At 36.0% G+C, this 22,248-nt stretch overlaps 1 protein-coding gene across 1 annotated transcript; it reads left to right on the top strand.

Annotated features, from left to right (window-relative positions):
* On the top strand, positions 1-22,166 carry LOC132161695 (isoleucine--tRNA ligase, cytoplasmic). The gene is made up of 28 exons (XM_059571875.1): positions 1-460; positions 560-713; positions 1,155-1,220; positions 1,489-1,632; positions 2,251-2,471; positions 2,616-2,781; positions 4,392-4,505; positions 4,844-4,941; positions 6,152-6,230; positions 7,418-7,576; positions 9,433-9,522; positions 10,254-10,387; positions 11,895-12,054; positions 12,200-12,283; positions 12,441-12,653; positions 13,781-13,906; positions 15,015-15,152; positions 16,303-16,406; positions 16,520-16,583; positions 17,822-17,910; positions 17,995-18,136; positions 19,256-19,319; positions 19,401-19,468; positions 19,790-19,912; positions 20,907-20,972; positions 21,310-21,421; positions 21,526-21,617; positions 21,730-22,166. The coding sequence occupies exons 1-28, from the start codon at positions 81-83 to the stop codon at positions 21,835-21,837; spliced, it is 3,558 nt and encodes a 1,185-aa protein (XP_059427858.1). The 5' UTR covers positions 1-80; the 3' UTR covers positions 21,838-22,166.
* The last annotated feature ends 82 nt before the right edge of the window (positions 22,167-22,248 follow it).

The following is a 22,248-nucleotide window of genomic DNA, read 5'->3' as shown; positions in this document are numbered from 1 at the left end:
AAAACCACGTCCGCAGTCGATTGCGTTGAACTTCCAAAACCCTGATTCTCTCTGACTCTCTGTCTCTCTCCACTTCCGCCATGGATGAAGTGTGCGAAGGGAAGGACTTCTCCTTCCCCAAATACGAGGAGAAGATCCTCGAGCTGTGGACGGAGATAAAGGCCTTCGAGACCCAGCTGGAGCGCACCAAGGACCAGCCCGAGTACATTTTCTATGACGGGCCTCCTTTCGCCACGGGGCTCCCGCACTACGGCCACATCCTCGCCGGCACCATAAAGGACATTGTCACCCGATACCAGTCAATGAACGGCTATCACGTCACTCGCCGCTTCGGCTGGGACTGCCACGGCCTGCCCGTCGAGAACGAGATCGACCGCCGCCTCAACATCAAGAAGCGCGAGGACGTCTTGAACTTGGGGATCGATAAGTACAACGAGGAGTGCAGGAGCATTGTCACGAGGTGAGGAAGGTTTTTGATTTTCGTTTCTTAGTTTTTGGATTCAGGAATTTGAATTGGTATCGCTCATTTCGTTATTCATTATTGCTTCTTGTTTGATAGGTATGTGGAGGAGTGGGAGACGATTGTGTGGCGGACGGGGCGATGGATTGATTTCAAGAATGATTACAAGACGATGGACTTGAAATTCATGGAGAGTGTGTGGTGGGTATTTGCGCAGCTCTACAACAAGGGTCTTGTGTATAAGGGTTTCAAGGTCAGTTTGGAGTATCTTGTGCTGTATTCATTTTTGGGAATTGGTTATGAAGTGTCTATCTGTTTGTTGAGTATTTACTTCTAATGAAGGAGTATGGTTAATAGATTGGGTAGTGATTCTAGTGAAGGTGATAATGTATATACTTCTTTATGTTCTAGTGGTTGCCGAGAAGAAGTCGAAGTTTTTTCTTTCATTCTTTGCCGTTTTGCTTTGAGTCAGCTATGTATTTAACTCAAATGCATCTAAATAAGAGATCATTATGTTTCTCATGTATTCTTACATTTTCTGAGGCTTTAAGAGATCTTTTTTAGTAGAACTTTTTTTTTTTTTTTTTTTTTTCTCTGGTGTTTGGCCACAAGTTGGTTATGATTTTCTGGATGGGTTTTAAAATTTGAAAGTGGGTTAAATTTATGCCTTTATATTTTTGTTATTTTTTGGCAGGTCATGCCATACAGCACTGGTTGCAAGACACCTCTATCTAATTTTGAAGCTGGTCAGGAATATCGGGTTTGTGATCTGAAACCTCTGTTTACCATTCATATTTGGATGTGGGTTGTTAAACAGTTATTATGTACATTTCGTCTATATATTTTGTTCCGTGATTGATGGCCATGGCCAACCAGTCAATTTGGTGAAATGTGGGATCTGACGACGGTTGCAGTTGAACTACAATTTGGGTTTTAAAGTCTGATTGTTATGGCCATTTTTTCTGTTATTCGTACAATCTCGATTTCTGAGAATTGCAGCTATATCTAACTTTCCTTGAGTGACACAGGATGTGCCTGACCCTGAAATTATGCTGGCTTTTCCAATAATTGGCGATCCACATAAGGCATCCTTTGTGGCTTGGACAACGACTCCATGGACCCTTCCTAGTAATCTTGCCCTTTGTGTCAATGCAAATTTTGTCTATGTGAAGGTCAGTTTAGTATGTTTTGTCAACCTGTATGTTGGATTCTGCGATAAACTGTTCACACAACTAGATTGAGCATTATAATATAATTTTTGCTAAATACAACCTTAAGAATGAAGTCATTATACTGGTTGTTATTGTTTCGGTTTAAAAAAAAAAACTTGTAATAGTTGAATGACACTCAGTTTTTCACTGCATTTCTTGTTGGTTTGGTCTGGGATTGAAAGATAGCTGTTTGAAGCTTTTCCGAATGAATTCGGATTGTTGGAGGCCCATGGCTTAAGGCCTCAGGCTTATTTATCTGTTTTTTTTTTTTTTAATCTTAGAAATATGGTGTTTATCAAGTTAATGGATGGTTTCAATATCATTTAAACTATAATGAACAAATCTTAGAGTAGTATGTTTATTGATTATATTTAATGCATTTAAAGATTTCAATAACCCTTTTTTAGGCACAGTTTTGCATGTCTTCTTTTTGGTTGTAATTAAGATTGTTGGTGTGTAATGGTTGCCATGTTTTCTCTGTTTCATGTCATTAATTTTTTATTTAGCTTATATTCATTGGGAGATTGGTTTTGTTATATATTAATATGGTATCTAATTTGAGGTGAGAAAGAATACCAGGTTCGCAACAAGTACTCTGGAAAAGTGTATGTGGTTACCGAATCTCGTTTGTCAGCTCTTCCTAGTGAGAAACCGAAACCAAATGTGGCAAATGGATCTGTTAATGACTCAAAACAATCAAATCCAAAGACCAAGGGATCCTCAAGTGGTAAAACCGGAGATGTGGTGGATTCTTATGAACTGTTGGAGAAAATCTCAGGGGCTTCTCTGGTGGGAATGAAGTGAGCACTACTGTTACTTTTTATTCACAATTACTATCAGTTTCCAGATGATTACTGCTGTTTTTGGGAATTATTTTTTAGTAAAATATGATTTCATTGAGGGCTTTTGAAGGGTTACTGAATCTCTAAGAATGTGTACTGCAGATATGAACCATTGTTTGATTATTTTGTGGAGTTCTCTGACTCTGCATTTAGAGTTGTTGCCGACAACTATGTTACCGATGACAGTGGTACTGGAATAGTGCATTGTGCGCCCGCATTTGGTGAAGATGATTATCGTGTTTGCAGTGAAAATCAAGTGATAAGCAAGGTTTTTCTTTTTGATGCAGCAAACTGTGTTTTTTATCTTGTGATTTAGTACAGTCGGATGAGCTTGTTTCTGTTCCATGTAGTTCTGACTTTGACATGGTACAAAATAAGGCCTTGAAGCTTGGTTTTATCACATTTCTGGTTCAATCTCTATGTTGAAAATATATTATTCTTTTACTGTAGTTCCTGTCCTTTTTGTGGGTTTGATTGTGTATCTCTAATTTCTGCTTGCATACTATTTTGTTAACCATTTTCCTTTTGCATTCTATTAATCTATATTTCCTATTCATCCACTTGTTGTCTAGATGTGTCCTTAAAACATATTGGCTCTGTTTGTTAATGTGTTTTAGAAGACAGTTTTTGTTTTTAGTTTGAAAAAATGTTATGATGTGATATAAAGGTGAAAACTATTTTTGTGTTTTTAGGAGTGTTTTGAATTCTCCAATTAATGTTTTTGCTTTTAGGACATAAGACACGTTTTAACAAATTGATGCATTGGATTTGTTCCCTATCCTCTACCTTCCTGCCTCCTCCACTTCAGATTTGGTTAGCTATGGGTAGACTTAAATAGATCGTGGTTGTGTTTTTTTATCCTTTTTTTTTTTTTTTGGCTTAAATCTATCACATTGAAGAAACAATATAGTATGAGGGGAAGAAATGGTAGTTGGAGAGATCTCTACTGTGTGGGTGTGTATTGTGCAAGAGAGAGAGTGTGTGTGTTGAGAGTGAGAGAGAGTTTAACCTTGACCTTTTATAGATATAGCCTTTTAAAAATTCTATGATTGTGATTTATAACAATACTCAACAGTGAGAGGGGATTTGCACTAACCTTGGTGTTTTTATAATCAAAGCGTTTTTAAAAAATCAACTTGGAAACTATGATGATGATATTAAACAATACTCAATTACTACTTAATCAGTTTTCTGGCCATCTTTTTTTGTTTGTTCTTCTCTGTGCTGGCCACTTTTTTGGCTGATTTCTTTTTATATAGGTCTTTAACTAGAATGGATTGCAAACCCCAAAGGGTTGACTCAAGTGGTAAGAGTCTTGGTTTTTGTGGTAGTCCATGAGGTCCAAGGTTCGAATCCCCTTGGGTGCAAACAATTCCTTGGGGCCTGCTCGCCGGCGAAGCCGGAGTATTACTCGATTCGTGTGGAGGGAGTGCTTTACATTGGTCCAAGGTTTACCAACAGGGGTGGGTGCAAGAAGTGGCCCTGCCTTGGAGGGGTTCCTTGTTATATTAAAAAAAAAAACTAGAATGGATTTCAAGTCGAGAGGTTTATGTTACATGTTCTCTTGTCCAGATAGTTTCCATCTGTGGTGTTTGCATCAGCATAGATTTGCTGCTAATCCTAAGCTTTAATGATGGAGTCTTCAGTTGACTAGGCACTTATGTTGATTTATGTTCAGTTTTTGAAAAGTTGCCACTTCCCCCAATGTGTTACAACTGAGATTCTGGTGCTCTATGATTTGCACTGTTTCATACAATTGTTTTTGGAAGGTTTTATTGACGTTTATGTCCGTGGAGAATTTGGCACACATGTACATGTATATATTGTCCTACCTTGCCTCCAGTTACTTCATGTTTTCCTTTGTTTGTTGTCTTGTAGGGAGAAAACTTGATTGTAGCAGTTGATGATGATGGCTGCTTTACTGCAAAAATTACCGACTTCAGTGGGCAGTATGTCAAGGATGCAGATAAGAACATTATTGAAGCAATTAAGGTATGATTTATATGAACTTCATTATGGGAGTGCTTATGCACTGACAATGATCATATTGGTGAGGGTAGTTAATCTGAAACTATAGTTAGTGGTTGTTTCGTTATAATATTTAATAAATGTCTTGCAGCTGTACAGATTGGTTTATTTCTATCATATCCTAAAACCTATATTTGACATCAAAGAACAAAGTTTCATCATTCTATTCCGGTATCATTGTTAACTAATGTTAAAAGAAAAGTTTGAAATCAAAAGTTATATCCTGGGTGGGATGTAAAATTTTATGCCCACTGTTTCATTTTTACATGCTTTCTCTGTTGTGATTCCTTTTGTTTGCTCAGGCAAAAGGCCGCCTTGTTAAGTCTGGGACCTTTACGCATTCTTATCCCTTTTGCCCGAGATCCAAAACTCCTCTTATTTATCGAGCTGTTCCAAGCTGGTAAGTGCATATTTACCAATCTTTTCTTTTACCTTATCTGCAGTTATATTGAAGCTGTGACCCAATTTTCATTGAACTGAAATGTTTGATTCATCAAAATTGTTATGTTTTAGTCTTATATGCAACATACTGTGCTGAATTTTCATTTTATATCTTGTTCCCATTTGTAGTGGGATCAGGGTACTCAATCTCAAAACAACTTTGGATGTTAGGATGTTATTTACCTGTACTCATTGGCCACTATAGACTGCAGTATAGGTTTTTGGATGCTTCGGCTATAAATTCAGTCTTTCTTCTACATCCCGTAGACCTGCAACATTCTTTCTTACCTTCATGCAGGTAATCATTTGCACACCTGCATGCTGGTGCTCCATTCCTTCTATGTGTGTCCGCTGACACCACCAACCTATGCCTGCTTTGTTGACCAAGTGAAAACCATACAACAAAATGTATAAAACAAAGAAATGTTGGATGGGACATTTATATGCATTTTCTTAGAAGTGTTCAAACTGATTTTAAACCAAGCATACTTCAAGTCAATAAAAACAAAATGTTAGACTAAATAAATAAACAAGTCACTATATTCTCTAATTTATCTTAAGCTTTTACTTGTAATTGGTTATTAAACTTGGTTTCACGGTAGGCGGTGTTTAATCCTCCCAGCAGCTAAGCCTTAAAGTAAGAAGCTTCATTCATGAGGGATGTTAATACTTACACTTTAAAAATCATGAAAGCATTTAGAAAGGAGATAACCTATTGTGACTAAAACAATCATAAATAATAAATTTGGGGTGGATGTTTGCTACATGTTCACTAAAGTTATATGGACAATTATGTGTTGTGAATGGAAGACAAAAAAGCCGATGAGGGATTAGCATATTCTGGGCAGGGATGTGCAACTCAATTTTGCTTTGTAATTCAATGTATATATGGGGAGTGTGGGGCTGCTGTTGATGTTGCTATTTACCATCTTCTTGGGATGCATTGTGATGCTATTTCTCCTGTTTCCCTTCTACTAAGGGGGAGCAGTGTTTTCAAGATAATCTTAGGGAGTGGTTGGAAATTGTACAGGCTCACTACCTGTTACTTTTAAGTTAGTAATACCTAATATGATGTCTCTAATTTTCCATTTATTATTTATTATTTTTTATGTTGTGTGTGTTTTAAATGGTTGCGTTCTTCCTAATTGAGCTATACCATGTTTGTCCAGGTTCGTTAAAGTAGAAGAGTTGAAAGAGCAATTGTTAGAAAACAACAGGCAGACTTACTGGGTTCCTGATTTTGTGAAGGTAATAAAGATATCTCCTTGCTGACAACGCTGGTGACTTCATATTAGGGTAAAGCTATATGTGAGGGTAGATTTCTTCTATGTTTGTGATAAAGTTTTCCTAGGAGGTACTTATCAAAAAAAAAAAAGTTTTCCTAGGAGGTAGAGCATCACTGTATGCCTTCTCCACTATTTACACGAAAAGTTTCATGCAATATGGAATTGATATTTGGACAGAATAAGGATATTATCGGTTGTATATCCCAAAAATTCTGAAGGTTCATCTTTGATATCTATTTAGCAGATCTCACTTTTATGCCTAGTCAAGTGGTATACCTTTTCACTGGCTGGAAATGGCATTCTGGTAGGCTTTGGAATGCTGTCATGTGGAAGATGGTTCCGTCTTGCCTTAATGTAGTATATTTGGGGGGATAGAAATGATTGAAGTTTTGAAGATGGTGGTGGAATTAAATGATTTTTTTTCAAGACTCTTTACCACTAGAGAGCTGCGTTTGACTTAAATATTTCTAACTTTCACGTTTTTCTTGATCATTTTCTTCTTTTAACTAGGTGTTTCTCTTGTATATTTGGGTTGCGCCTCTTGTGCCTTTTAATAAATTGCGTTTAGTTATAAAAAAAATTATTACCCCCCCTCCAAAAAAAGAAAAAGAAGAAGCTGATCTACTTGCTTCGCCTTGAAAAGTCATGAATCATGGAGCGATTCGTAATATTACATATTGGTTATTCCATGATATGTGTCTATTACTTAAATGCATCCAATCCCTTCCCAATACTCTTGGGCACCTAGTAGACATGTCTTCAGATTATGACGTGGCCTGTAATACATTGGGAAGCAATATATCCATTTTTTTTACTGATATCTTGACCATTTCAGTGTTAGTGTTTCCTTCTTTCGTGATGAATAAATTAAAGGCACTCATGTATCCAAATTCTTACTAGTTAGAATTGGAGAACATTAAATTTTTTTTAGGAAAAGCTGATGCTTCTTGCGGTGAATTTCTATTTTCTTGAACTTTTAATTATTTTTTGGGTAATGGGAATTCTATATTAGTAATGAGTAAAATGTGTTTTAGTTTCACTTTCATTAATGTTGTGGATAATAGGCTTAAGTGTCCTCAGGAAATCCAGTTGTTGTACGATTTTTAGTTGTTTGAAACCTCTTTTATTTACTCTTTTGTCATTCTAAAGGAAAAACGCTTCCACAATTGGCTGGAAAATGCAAGAGACTGGGCTATTAGTCGAAGTAGATTTTGGGGCACTCCTCTTCCAATATGGATTAGTGAGGATGGTGAGGAAGTACTAGTCATGGATTCCATTGAGAAACTTGAAAAGCTTTCTGGCGTTAAGGTTTGATCTCTCTCTCTCTCTCTCTCTCTCTCTCTCATTCATTATTTTTGTATCACTCTCTTTTCTTTCTCATGGTAGATTAATTTGGTTATCTACATAAATTAATGCATCCAATCTTAATCAATATGAATCGACTCTTTCACTACACAGCTTTGTTAGATAAGTTGAGTCTTCAAGTTCATCTTAATTACTATCTGAAAAAAGATGGTAATTTTGTGCAGCACGATGATATGGAGGGTTGTTGTTGGAAGTGAATTAGGGAAAACAAGGGATTTTATTTCAATTTGCTTCTTTTCTTTTTTCTTTTTTTTTTTTGGGGTGGGGTTGTATTTATAGAGCCTTATCTTGCTAGTTTAATTGTTCCTTTTTATCAACTTCTCTCCTACAAAGTGATACTTGCATCAATGAGCTACTCTTCTTCGAAAGAGATCAAGGTACTTTTCTTTAAAAAGGGATGCTTGTATCATGGTTTACCTTTATGTCTAGTAATACGGAAGTTTGATACCCTCCACCCCCACTCCACCCAAAAAAAGAAAGAAAAAAGAAAAAGGCTGAGATATCAGATATGCCATGATCAATTGGGCTGGAGGCTTATGAAGAGTTCGGATTATGAGATTAATCTATTTACCAGATGCTAGGGGGGAGATGCAAGGATAGAGTTGGTTTGTTAGAGAATTGGGTGTTTCAATGGTCTTCCTAAGTTGGGCCCCTGGAGTGTGTTGCCTGGGTGGTTGTCAATATTTTCAGTCTGAAGAGCTTGCGTGTTCCCCTAAAAAAGTGTTTGGAAGGTTAAGGCCCCAACCCTCATGGCTTTCTTTACATGGATGATAGTTTTGGGTAAAATCCTCACAATCGATAATCTTAGAAGGCGGGGTTTCATTCTTGTAAACTGGTGTTGCCTAGAGGCCGTTAATAATCTTCTCCTTCAATTTGAGTACACTAGTGATCTTTTGCACTTGGTTCTCAACATGTTCAGAGTTTTGTGGGCTATGCTGAGTAACATCCTAGATGCTTCATTGTTGGAAGACTCAAGGGAGGGGTTATTTTAAAGAGGCTATATATAATGTTATTCCTGGGTTCTTTGTGTGGAGTATTTGGAGAAAGGAATCAGCTCTTCTTTGAAGATTGCGAATCCAACTTGCTTTGTTTAAAACCCTCATTTTTTGAGATCTCTCTTGGATTGAGCTGTAATCTTTTTCCCTAATTTCTTGTCTTCCTGTCTGTTAGATGTTATTTCATTTTTAGATTTTAGGCGCTTGTAGAGTGTTTGCCTCTTATATATTTTGTGTGCTGGGGCTTGGCCTTTTCTGTCAATAAATTATTTTTCATAAAAAAAATGGTCTTCCTTAGGTGTGTTTTTTCTTGCTTCTCTCTCTCTCTCTCTCTCTCTCTCTCATTTTTTGAGGTGGTTGGGGCAGGTTTTACTTTTTTGGTAAATACAGTAGCAGAGAAGTGTTGGTTGTTGATAAGGACTTTTTTGGATTTTATTGGTTATATACCAAGAAGCAACACACTTTTGCATAGGATCATGATCTGTTTGGTTTTTCTTTTGCTGTCCAATTTGCATCGCACCATGTCTTTATTCTTTCTAGTATTTCCTGTTGCAAATTCTATATCTTCTTTTCTCTTCTCCTTCGCCTTCTCTCTTGTCGGGTAATCTATTGTGTACTTCCTGTGAAAATAAGTAAATAAATAAGAAATGAAAATAAAAAAAAAAAAATCAAAAGAAACTGTTCTGTCTTGTGCATTGCTATGCTTCAATTCCAATTTGTTTTTTAATTTTATTTCTCTGCTATTCTGGAAAATATTTTGGAATCATGGATTTTTGCTTATCTCAGTATTACTGCTTTCTGCAGGTGGATGACCTGCACCGTCACAAGATTGATCATTTCACCATTCCATCTAGTCGTGGTCCTGAATTTGGTGTGCTTCGACGTGTAGATGATGTAAGATTTCTGAATCAGGGCTATTCAGCAGAGTGCCTGGACTTGCATTATTGGGCTCTGCTGTTTTTTTCACTATGGAATTCCATTTTAGATTATCACATAACATTGTTTTGGTTCCAAGCTCATATATGCTCATTCAAAATCAATAATAATCAAATGTAATTGATTTTGAGTTGATTTTTTTTTGATAAGTGATACTTGATTTTGATTTTGAATTGAAATTGATACATTTATAGCATGTCCATTGTCTATACATTTGGGAATTTTTCATGACTTTGTGGCTATGTTGAAAGATAATGGTCTCATTTGTTTTAATTTTGTAATTTTGTTCTGACATAATTGTTTTAATTTTGTAAGATAATGGTCTCATTTGTGTTGCCTTGAGGGCCATCTTGTTGTGCCTTCCAGCAGCCTATTAGCTACTCCTCTTTGGCCGGTTGTGGTCTTCATTTAGGAGGAATGGAAAAACATAGGCTTCTCAACTATCAGGGAACAACTATATGCTTTTAGCTCTATAGTTTGTGTCTCATTGTATATTTCTCCCATGGTATTGAGGTTGACTTGAAATTCTATTAAAGGTTTTTTCGTGTGCCTGAACAAAAAAAAAATAAAAACAAGCGAAGAAACAACTTATGCATGTTTACTTTCTTGTGTATCTGTGTAGATGATGTTTAACCGCACCACTAGTTTGCTACATGGTTTTAATGATAATTTGTTCTTTATCTTTTCAGGTGTTTGATTGTTGGTTTGAGAGTGGATCCATGCCTTATGCTTACATCCATTATCCTTTTGAGAATGTTGAACTTTTTGAGAAAAACTTTCCGGGGCATTTTGTGGCTGAAGGGCTGGATCAAACTCGGGGATGGTTGGTTTCTTGCTTTTTAGATGTGTCTATTTATGATACTTCCCATATTCAAGAATTATGTGAATCCTTGATCTCATGGTAGTAGTTGATTATTTCTAAATACCATGTGTTAATAATAGCAGGGATGGTAAACATTATACCATTTCAAGTGTGAATCATCCCACTTATTTAAACAAAATGATAATATCATCCTTCCATGTCTAATGGGTGTGTTTGTCTTCTTATGATATTGATTACTTAATATCTCTACTGCTCTAGTTGGAAAGTGATATATTTGTCTAAGGGTGGTAGGGTTACCCTTATTAAGAGCACACTTTCTAATTTGCTTTTGTATTTCATGTCCCTCTTCCCTTTCCCGGCGGGTGTTGCAAACCGTATTGAGAAAGCTTCAATGAGATTTCTTATGGGGTGTGCTAGGCAAAGAATTCAAGTATCACTTGATAAGCTGGTCCATGGTATGTTCTCCGATCTCTGAAGGAGGGTTGAGGGTTCGAAACTTCTTGATGTTAAATCGTGCTCTCTTAGGTAATGGCTATGGTGTCATGTGCATGAGAGAGGCTTGGTGGAGATTTGTGGTAGACTTTAAATTTGGTAGTTCGTGGGGTGGGTAGTGTTCGAATGAGACTCTCGGAGTTTATGGGGGGGGGCTATGGAAGAATATTAGGAGGGATTGGGAAAAGTTTTCAAGTCATACCGTTTGATGTGGAAGATGATTCTAAGGTTAGATTTTGGCATGATCTGTGGTGTGAAAATATGGCCCTAAAGGAAGCCTTTCAATGTTTATATGATATTACTTGCACGAATGATTCTTCCATAGTGGCTCAACTAAAGCTTTCTAGTGGCTCCAATTAGTGAAACACAAGTTTTGCTAGAGCGGCCCATGATTGGGTGGTGAATGTAATTACCTCGTTCTTCTGGGTGTTGTACTCAATTAAAGTGAGATGGGAAGGTGAAGATAATTTGGTGGGCCCCCTCCAAAAGAGGTCGTTCAATGTTAGATCCTTCTATGGTGTCTTGGTTTGTAATGATAGCTTTTTTGTTTCCCCTTGGAAGAGTGTTTGGCGGACTAAGGTTTCTTTGAGGACAACCTTTTTTGCTTGGTCAGCAGCCCTAAGAAGGATCCTTATCAAGTACAATCATAGGAAGCGACATGTCATTATGGTCAATAGGTGCTGTTTGTGTAAATAAAATGAGGAGTCCGTGCACCATCTTATTCTCTATTGTGAGGAGCACTTGGAGTGTTACTGTGTAGAAGATGATGCCTTCATGCCTTCTTGCCTTTTGTGGTATCTTTGGATAACGGCACTTGTTTCTCCTTTGGTGCTTAGTTATCATATTTTTTTTCCTCCTAGCTAGGTGTTTTCTCTTGTATGCATCATGCATGCCTGAGAGCGCTTTATACTGATAATGATATCTTGATTACTTATCAAAATAAAATAAAAAATTTCTACTTCCTAGGCAGAACTTATTTCTACTGTGCCTGATCCTTCACTTTTTCAATCTGCAGGTTCTATACACTTATGGTGTTGTCTACTGCATTATTTGGGAAACCTGCATTTAGGAATCTCATTTGCAATGGACTTGTCCTGGCAGAGGATGGAAAGAAGATGAGTAAAAGTCTGAAAAACTATCCTTCGCCATTGGAAGTCATTGATAATTATGGGGCTGTAAGTTATTTTTACTAAATCCTTTTATGAGTTGTCCTTTTCTCTTGTGTTATTGTGTTAAATCAATTTGCTTGTCCTAATTTGTTCTTCAAATAGTTCAACTGCTTACTCATAGTTTGGTGTATGTACTGTTGCCTACTTGCAGGATGCATTGCGATTGTACCTGATAAACTCTCCAGTGGTGCGTGCTGAGCCCTTACGTTTTAAAAAGGAAGGAGTTCATGGTGTTGTGAGTATTGTGTATTTATTGTTGAATTTTAGCGTTTGCATTAAAGCGTTTGACTTCAGTCGTAGTCAGCTTTACTGATATCTAATACCTTTAATTTGATCTAGTTATACTCTAATTTATCCACCTCTCTCTTTCTACTGTTTTAATTTCTTCCCAGGTCAGGGATGTTTTTCTTCCCTGGTACAATGCATATAGGTTCCTTGTTCAGAATGCAAAGAGGCTTGAGGTTGAGGGGCTTGCATCATTCATCCCCATTGATCAAGCCACTCTTCAAAATTCATCTAATGTGCTTGACCAGTGGATCAACTCAGCCACACAGAGTCTTGTTTATTTTGTCCGCCAAGAGATGGATGGTTATCGCCTTTACACGGTTAGCTGTCTTCCATTGTCTTTCAGTGGATACTTAGCTCTTGGCAAAAAAATTCAAAATTTAGATCGCCAGAAACCATTGAATGTATTCATTTGTTGTGCTATTAAGATTAAGGGGATTATTGTACATAGGACACAATAAATTACTGGAGAAATGCTGCTTAAGATCAATATATGATAAGAGAATAAGCTGAGACTATCGTCAAAAGAACTTCTACTTTCTTTTGGTGTTTTAGGTTCTGAAAGAACATTTTATTTTATAGGAATAAACTTGATAAAGCACTATACAAAAATATAAATTTATTTCTGTATTTCAAATGCATGAACAAAACAATTTCAAGAATCAGCAATGAGAGTAACATTATCAATAGTTTAAATGGTTTTGCAAATTTATCAAGTACTTCAAGAAAGGATATAGGATTATCTTGTAGACTTTCTATGCTCAACTCTAAAATAATGGTTTGATTTATTTGAATAATCTTGTAAAGTGAAGCTGCTTTGACCAAAATCATAGTGGTTACCCTCAAAGTAATTTTACCCTTGGAACATTTTTTGTGTGAAAATTTTGAAGTAGCTAAAAGTCGCTGGATGTTATAATTCTTTTTGAGCGGGATGATTTGTATCATACTGGTTTTGATTCTAAAGTTGGCTTGTGGTGCACTGAAGATTCCCATATTTTGACAATATATGATGCTGAATCAATATAAATACATACCTACTATCTAAGTATACACACAAACACATATCTTTGTTTGTGCTTATTTTTGTTTGTTTTAGTTGTTTTTAAAGCATTGTTTATTGTTTTATGCAACATATTCATGCCATCTTTTGCCTACTAAGCTTAACTTACAAATACCCATTCTAGTATGTTAGATGTAGCTCGGGGTTTTATTTGAGCTTGGGTTGTGCTTAGATTACTGTTAGTATACATTATAAATATTCTGCCAGCTTAACGAACTGAAATAGCTTTGCATTGATTTTTAAAGCCTGCACAGATTTAAATATATGTATTGGTTCTGACATTGTTCAATGCTTCCCCATCCCATATGCTCTCCCCCCCTGCTGCAATTTTATGTATATTGTTTCCAATTTCACTATTAACGGCTCATGGCTCAATTTCCTTTATAGGTGGTTCCATATCTCTTGAAGTTTCTTGACAACCTTACAAATATATATGTACGGTTCAACCGTAAGAGACTTAAAGGTCGTACTGGAGAAGAGGACTGTAGGATAGCACTCTCAACTCTTTATAATGTATGATGGAAGTAACATCTATCTTGTGTTATGGCATTTTTTGATTGTGCATGCTATGATATGATTAATAGTGTTGTCTTACTATTAGGGCAATTTTCTGTGGATTTATTATAATTTGTAGTCCTTTTAGTGTTTGTTGGTTTCCGATTTTGGTTGGTGGAGTCCTTGTTACTAGGAATTTCCATTAGCTCCCTGTGCATGTCTAATTTTATTTGTCTTGCACAACTACTCTTATTAGATTAGTATGGCAATTGATTGCTTGGACACCCTGTGGATGGTGTAGTACAAACATGATTTTTCTCTTTGTTTAGTAAAAAAAATTGAATTTGTGGAAATTATATACCAGTCAAAATAAGAATTGGGCCATGCATCAGATATTTTACATGAATTCATTCTGTTCAAAATCTGAGTAATGATATCTAATTTTTTTGTGATTGCAAAGTCATTCAAAGAAAGAAAGCTCATCGGAATCCTGTTCTTTTCTGGATTGAAAGCTGTTCAAGGCTTTTCGTACGGCAATAATATCTGAGCTCACCTAGGGTTAAAGAAGAAAATTTTGGCACTTGGTTGGTGTCTCTGCCATGAGTACTAGACTTGAATTCAAATTTTGCTTACAACTTACCTTTTGTTTTATTTTTACTTTAACCTTTTAATATCACTTAACAATTTATTCTCATTTACAAGAGTACTATTTATGAGCTGAAATATTTATTCTCATTTACTTATCAAAAAAATATTTATGAGCTGAAATGATGCCTTACCTAGATAATGCGAACTTTGTATTGGGTGTTGTCCTGATTATGATTTACTTATTGGAGAACATGATTTGGAATGGGCTTGTATCTAGACTATAGTGTTACTCCCTATTTGCCTATGTTAACTGATACTTGTGATGTGGGAGCAATTGCCTACGATTTTCTACCACTGTGTTAGTTGTTTGTAAGCATTCTCTCTTTGGGTTTTCTTACATCACATTATTGAATCTTTTGTTTTTGCATAGCTTGGTTATTATTCATTTTTTGCTCAGACGTGCTAATTCTCAGCTATTGAGATGCCCATCATAACATTCACTTATCTTATGTTTTGGGTTTTTCTTTGTCTTTTTCAGGTCCTTCTAGTGTCATGTAAAGTAATGGCACCATTCACACCATTTTTCACTGAAGTTCTATATCAAAATCTTCGAAAAGTTTCCAATGGATCAGAGGAAAGTATTCATTATTGCAAGTTTCCTCAAGAAGAAGGAAAGGTATGGATGATATTCATTTGAGCGATTTCCTTCTCTTACTTTTGTTCTTTTTATTTTATTGCCTCTATTCGTTAATTTTACTTATCAAAAAAATGATTGTGGTTAAGCCACATATGCACAGGTCTTATCTAACTGATTTTTTATTTCTGAATTTTTTTTTGGTTATTCAAGCCATGACATTAAGGTCAATTTGGATGCCCACTGTGCAAGTATGATTGTATCACTGAAAATTACAGAGTTAGCGCGGTCCAGTTATGATTAGTATGAATTTCTTTTTATATGGACAAAGTTCAATACATGTCATATTATTTTATTGGAATTACTAGCATAACTAGTATCAACCTGTGCAGTTAAAATGCACTTAAATAAAGGAACCATCTAGTTGAAGCATTTTTCTCATCTGCCAATCAATCCTAATATTTTTCTTCTATGTCCATAATACGGTGTTTTAAATACAAAATATGCATGTATATTGAGAACTCTATACTACCTACTACCTTAGATTTGACCAAGTTCTTATACTGATGTTCTCTCTGGTGGGCATGCTGTGGACCCGAAAAGAGAGAGAGAGGGGGTGGATGGGCAACTTTGTGCTATACCAAATGGCATCTCGTGCCTCCATAAATAGGAGGAGATGAGGTTCGGGGTTCAATTCTATCAGTGCCTGAATTGTATTTCCCTATCAAAAGCAGAAAAGAAATCTTCTGATAATTCCACCACTTCAAATTGGTATATGAAATTTATTCCACAAGACTTGGAGAATTCATGAAGCCCATGGTCTTGGTGCAAAACTGAAATGGTGAAAAACATATAGTTTTATCCCAAAACAGTTTTAGTACCATTGAAACTTAATTATTGATTAGGTGAGTCTTACAAGTTTTAGCACCACTTAAAATATGGATTTAACTTTTGTCTGGACAATCTTTAAGGAGGCATGAGATTGGCACATGGTGACATGCCATCAACATTCTCACCAATTTATCAATTAGTTTGGCACATGGCTCAGCTTTTTTTGAGATAATTGTACAGATTTAGTTAGTGATTCAAGCTAAATCTGATGTTGAACTTTTGTGGACTTTTTGCAAGTTCTGGAACCACCCAATTGCTATTCCTTTTTTCTTTAACAAAAAAAAAAAAAATTGTTTCTCAGAGGGGTGAACGAATTGAACAAAGTGTTGCAAGGATGATGACTATCATTGATCTCGCTCGCAACATTCGTGAGCGACACAACAAACCTCTTAAAACACCACTAAGGTTAAGCTTGTCACTTGTTACTTCTGCTCTTCTTTGAGTTTATGTTCTCATGTTTGCCTTCTCTATTTTTTTTTTTTTTTTCTTTTCTTTTATTCATTTCTGAGCAACTGCAGGGAGATGGTAGTAGTTCATCCTGATGCAGATTTTCTCGATGACATCGGTGGCAAGTTAAGAGAGGTATGTGGATAACACCAATCTATATCATACTTGTATTTTTTTCATGCTTTTAGAGTCAATCAGGTGTCTTTATAGCCAGTTGATCTACTTTTATTAATGAATGCTATTTTTTCTATGAGTCTTTCTTCCTTTATTTTCTTTTCTTGATAAGTAAACACAATTTAAAAGGCACAACCTAAGTACACAATGTATATAATAGAACACTAGAAACACATGAAAACTATAAATATTTGCATCAAAATAGTTGTCCGGTTATAAGTAGTTTTAAAGAAAAATTCCTTTTGTTCCCCCAATGTCCGTTCATAGTCCTCAAACATTCAATCATTTCTTTCCCTCCAATAACACCACATAAAACATGATGGAACTATCTTCCACATAGCAGTATTCCGAACCCTACCACATTGCCCTTTCCAGCAAGTGAAAAGGTCTACTACCCAAATAGGCATAATCCAAGCCAACCCTACAAGGCTACAAGGCTGAAAATTGTATTCCAAAGGGCACTAACTATCTCACAATGGAGTAAGAAGTGGTCCACTGACTTCCCACTTTGCTTACACATACAGTTCCAATCAACCACAATGAGTTGCGCTTTCTAAGTTTATCCATGGTTAGGATTTTTCCCAAGGCGGCCGACCAAGCAAAGCACAACACTCTCAAAGGATTTTTACTCTACCAAATACTCATCCAAGGGAAAGGAGTGTCATCATGGGGAACAAATGGACATTATAGTAAGATCGAACATCGAACAACCCTTTCTTGGAAGGTATCCAACAAAGCTTGTTTTTGCCACCCTGTCTCAATTTGATAGATTATAACAAATTAAAGAATGAGGTAAAGAGATTCACCTCCCATTCATGAGCCGCTCTGAGAAAATTGACATTCTACTAATTAGAGTTGATAGAAAGCATCAAATGGTTTGCCACAGAGGCATCCTTACAACGAGCCAAACTGAACACGTTTGGAGAAGCTGCCTTGCGGAGGGTGGTAGTGAATTGTAAATATGGTAGTGCGTGGGGTGGGTGGTGTTCTAATGAGGTTCACGGGATGTATAGGGTGGGGTTATAGAAAACTATCAGGAGGGACTAGGGGGAGTTCTCTAATCATACTAGACTTGAGTATAGTTTTACTTACTGGTGTGTTTGCTCATGCCCGTCATTCTCCCATGTTTCCCCCATCTTTCTCCTAACTTCCACAACCATTGCTGCCTTTGGATTTATTTAATTCCATTTGCATTGTAGTATGTGCTAGAGGAACTCAATGTACGCTCTCTTGTACCATGCAATGATACCTTGAAGTACTCATCTCTACGTGCTGAACCTGATTTTAGGTATGTTAATTTTTTAACCCTCAAAAAATCTGTGTAGTACTTTTCTATTCTTCTCTGTGATGTTAATCGATTGTTTTCTTCTAGTGTGTTAGGTAAGCGGCTTGGAAAATCTATGGGAGTCGTTGCCAAGGAAGTTAAAGCGATGTCGCAGGAAAAAATTTTGGCTTTTGAGAAAGCTGGGGAAGTTACTATTGCTGCTCATTGTTTGAAGCTGACTGATATTAAGGTGCTTGTCCTTTTTACTATAATAATCTCCTGTTGAATTTATCCGCAAAAATTAGTTTGAGATTCATATTAATACATGGACATGGTCATGTTAATAGATTCAATTTTCCTGGGGACAGCATTGATATTTTTGATGCTGTTGAACCGCTGTCAAAATAACAAAATTACCTTTATGTTTAACACCTTGGAAATGATAATATGTTCCTTGGAAAATGACTAATGGCATGAAAAGTGACAACCATGGTCATCCTGTAGCTTCGATTTACACTGGAATAAAAGGTAGAAATAATTTCATTGTGGATGTGAAAGAATCCCCCCAATCTGACAGATTTGTTGGAAGTTCTATATTTTTTAGTCGTTTTAGAGCATTCTCATAGACTCACAGAAATAGCTTTTTAGCTATTTTTGTGAGCCAATTTGCTGAAATGGTCCAAAATGTGTCTCCAGCAGCCTCACCAATTTAGTGAGAAATTTTTTGGTGGGTGAACAGTACTCAACAACAATAGTGAGCACTGTTCATTCGCCAAAAGAATAAAAAACCATTAAAATTTTAAGTTTCTCCTCCCTTTTTTATTTTCTTTTGGGTTTGAAAAATAATATTTAAATAGAATAATGAAAGTGGATAGCTAAAGTGGTGAGACTGTTGAGAGTGCTTTAAACAAGTGAATAGCTAAAATAGAGAAATGTGCTTTTTTGGCTAGTAAAATATGGTGAGGCTATTTAGAATGCTCTTAGTGATGAGTAAAGGAGAAAATTTTGGTAAAATTTTAATTTGAAGGTTCATTGACTTCCATATATTTTTGGGCATGAAGCTTAATGAAGTATTGACCTTGTCTCTTCATTTTAGCTGTAGAAATGTTATCTTTACACCTGAATTTACTTTTTTGATACTTCATATTGTTTAAGAAATATACAAGTTCTAGTTGGGTGTACCTAGTCACTCTTGTAACTTCTAGGTGGATGATACTTTGATTTGTGATACAATGCTGTTCTTGTCCCTCTTGTTGGGGATGGACCACCACCTTGGATTGGTGTGGCTCATTTACAAGGGTTTTTTTTTTCCTGAATGATGGGCTGAGATTGTGCTACCCAATATTTTTGTCATATTTTTTAATTTCAGGTTGTTCGGGATTTCAAACGTCCTGATGGCATGACGGAAAAGGAGATTGATGCAGCAGGAGATGGTAGGGATTATAAATGAGATCCAAATATAATTTATCATGTGACAATTATGTGTTTTACATGTGCTATGTGCTATGTTGCAGGTGATGTTTTGGTGATTTTGGATTTGCATGCAGATAACTCATTGTTTGAGGCTGGTGTTGCACGAGAGGTAAATTATATGCCATTATGCTGGTTATATGTACTTTATATCCATTGTAAATTTCTAATCATATAAAGTCCATCCACTTCTTGTATTGTAGGATACCAGTTATGCATGCACAACGAGTATTTCAATTCATTTTTATATTTTTGGCACTTGTTTGTTAACTTATAATGCCATGCTTTGATTAGCAATCTCCTTGAACTATGATTATGTTGTGGAGGCCCTTTACATATTTCTCGGTTGCTATGTGCATTGAAGTTGCATGTAATTGATTGCATTACATAAACATTTCTGATGAATGGATTCTTTAAAATTCATCCATTGTAGATTGTGAATAGAATTCAGAAGTTGCGGAAGAAAGCTGCCCTAGAACCTACTGACATAGTGGAGGTTTACTTCAAATCATTGGATGAAGATAAATCACTCTCAGAACGAGTTTTGAATTCACAGGTAATATTATCTTTTTTTGATAAGTAATAATATTATCTTTGTTCATACAAGAAAGTTTTTGTACTTGATTCTTTAGTGATATATGATCTTTTCTTGTTTTCTTTTTTCTTTGTATTAAATGCTTTGAATTTAGAGAGACTATTCAATTGGTGATCATTCTTATAATTTTTGCTTTAGAATTTATGTTCTAGACCTACCTATAAAATTCTAGTGGCAGTTGCGCAGTAGTTTAAATTTGATATACGATCTTTTATTGAGTTTCTAGAATTTGTGAAGAAAGGATTGAGTTGCACTTTGACGGGGTATGCCATGTCAGATTCCAGTGTGCAAATGTAAACTCGTGTCTTTAGTTGCCATGAACTTTGAAATTTTTATATCATCTTTTTCTTTAAATTCTTTGATGGTTTGCATCAATAATATAGGAGTCAGTTTTTGTCTACGTAGCTCCTCCGCTTGTTGGACAGAGTTTTCCTTCAAATTGTGTTGGAGGAAATTCCTCCAACCTATTCTATAAAAATGGCATATATCCTCTACATGTGAGAAGTACAGCTTTTTTTAATTGTAAGGACAAGGTTGAAAGAAATTTTATTTAAAAAGCATGTGCTTCTCACATGCTAATTAAAAAACACGTGTCTCTCACATGAAAAGTGACATATGTCATTTTTACAAAATAGGAATTTCCTCCAACTTGGGTTGGAGGAAAACTCTGTCCCCACCTATTCTCCTTTTTTTTTTTCCTCTTATTTCAGGATTTTCTTCCTTTCTTCCAGGCTTTGCCACCTTCCGTGTTTTCTTCCGAGTATAAATGTTAGAGAAAGAGAATCTACATGTTTCTTTGCTCTAATTGAATTATATATTTTCAGAGTGCAAGCAATTGTTACATGTTAGTTTATAAATCAGTGATTCGTGTAACAAGTCAATAAGTGCCTGACAAGCTGACCGCTCTTTATGTGATACCCTCCATTCATAGCTCAATTGTTTATTTTATGTGCAGGATTCCTACATTGCGGATGCGATTGGTTCACAATTGCTTCGTTCTGCCATGATGCCATCACAGGCAGTAAGTTTGAAGAGTCCTGATAATCTTTCTTTCTTATTATTTTATGCTTGCAATGTTCATAAAAAGTTTCACTTATATGAAATATATAAATCTTAAAGCAAATCTGCTATAACACGTCAAAGTTGGATGCATAAGCAATATTTGGCTTCTGTTTCTTCTTCCCCATTCCTCGGATTGCATAAATATCTTTCCATGAATGGCATACCATGCATGGATGGTTATGAAAAAGATAAGTGGGTGTCAGAACGATGTCAGTTTAAATGCAATTTTGCCTTAGGACAATTGTTTAGCATATGGTGTAATTCATATATTTGTGTTTCTCACATGGAAATTGCAGGTCAATGTTTGCGAGGAGAGTTTCCATGGGATTTCTGGCATGTCCTTTGTCATCACCTTGACAAGACCCACATTGATGTTCAATTTAGATGCCATTCTTACACTATATGCAGGTTGGAATCCCTATACATTTTTGTTCCTCCAATGAATTTTTTTCTTTCTCCTTTTCCTCATCCTCCCCCGCTCCCTCTATGGCAATCTTTTTCAATGGTTGCAGGAAATATAAAATTTGCCCAAGGTCTGCAGACTTACTTGCTATCAAGGGATCATTCAATTTTGAAGTCTGAGTTCCAACTTGGGAATGGGAAGGTCTGTTTGTGCTTCCTAGGCTTATGTCCTTGAGTGCCTATCAAAACAAGTTCGACTGAAAATTATAGTATTCGTCTTATAATTCTTTCTTTTTCCCTTTTTTCTTCTGCAGATAACTGTCAGTTGCATCGAAAATCTGCCTCCTGTTGATTTGGTATTGGGGGAACACGTTTTCTTGACAGTTGGAGATTATTTTTCTTGGACAAAGAAATCTGGGTGACATAATAATATATATGGATCTTAACATTTTTCTCCTGTTACAATGCTTCTTTGCCCAAAAGTATCTGGATGTCACATGCAGGCAGTTATAATTCTCATCCATTTTTGTTGTATAGACGCGCTTGTTTTAGTGGCTTTGCTGCTCAAGCAATAATGTCATTTTGTCTCACTAGATTAGATGTTCTAGCCGTGTACACAAATCACCATTTTTAGTCTTTTGCTTTCTGTTGTATTACTTTTTTTTCTTTTCTTTTTTTTTTCTAATTGTAAGGACGAATAAACCTAGTTACCTATTTTTAAATCCAGTCCCTTGAGAGTGCATTCGTTTGACATCTAATCTCGTTGCCATTGTATAATTATATGCCGACTAATCTGTGATACAATAGCTTGCCAAAATACGTATCACAAATAT

Source organism: Corylus avellana, chromosome ca1 (genome assembly GCF_901000735.1).
Source record: "Corylus avellana chromosome ca1, CavTom2PMs-1.0".
In the NCBI taxonomy this organism is placed as follows: domain Eukaryota; kingdom Viridiplantae; phylum Streptophyta; class Magnoliopsida; order Fagales; family Betulaceae; genus Corylus; species Corylus avellana.
The sequence above is the reverse complement of the archived record's forward strand: the minus strand, read 5'-3'. Positions and strand labels throughout refer to the sequence as shown.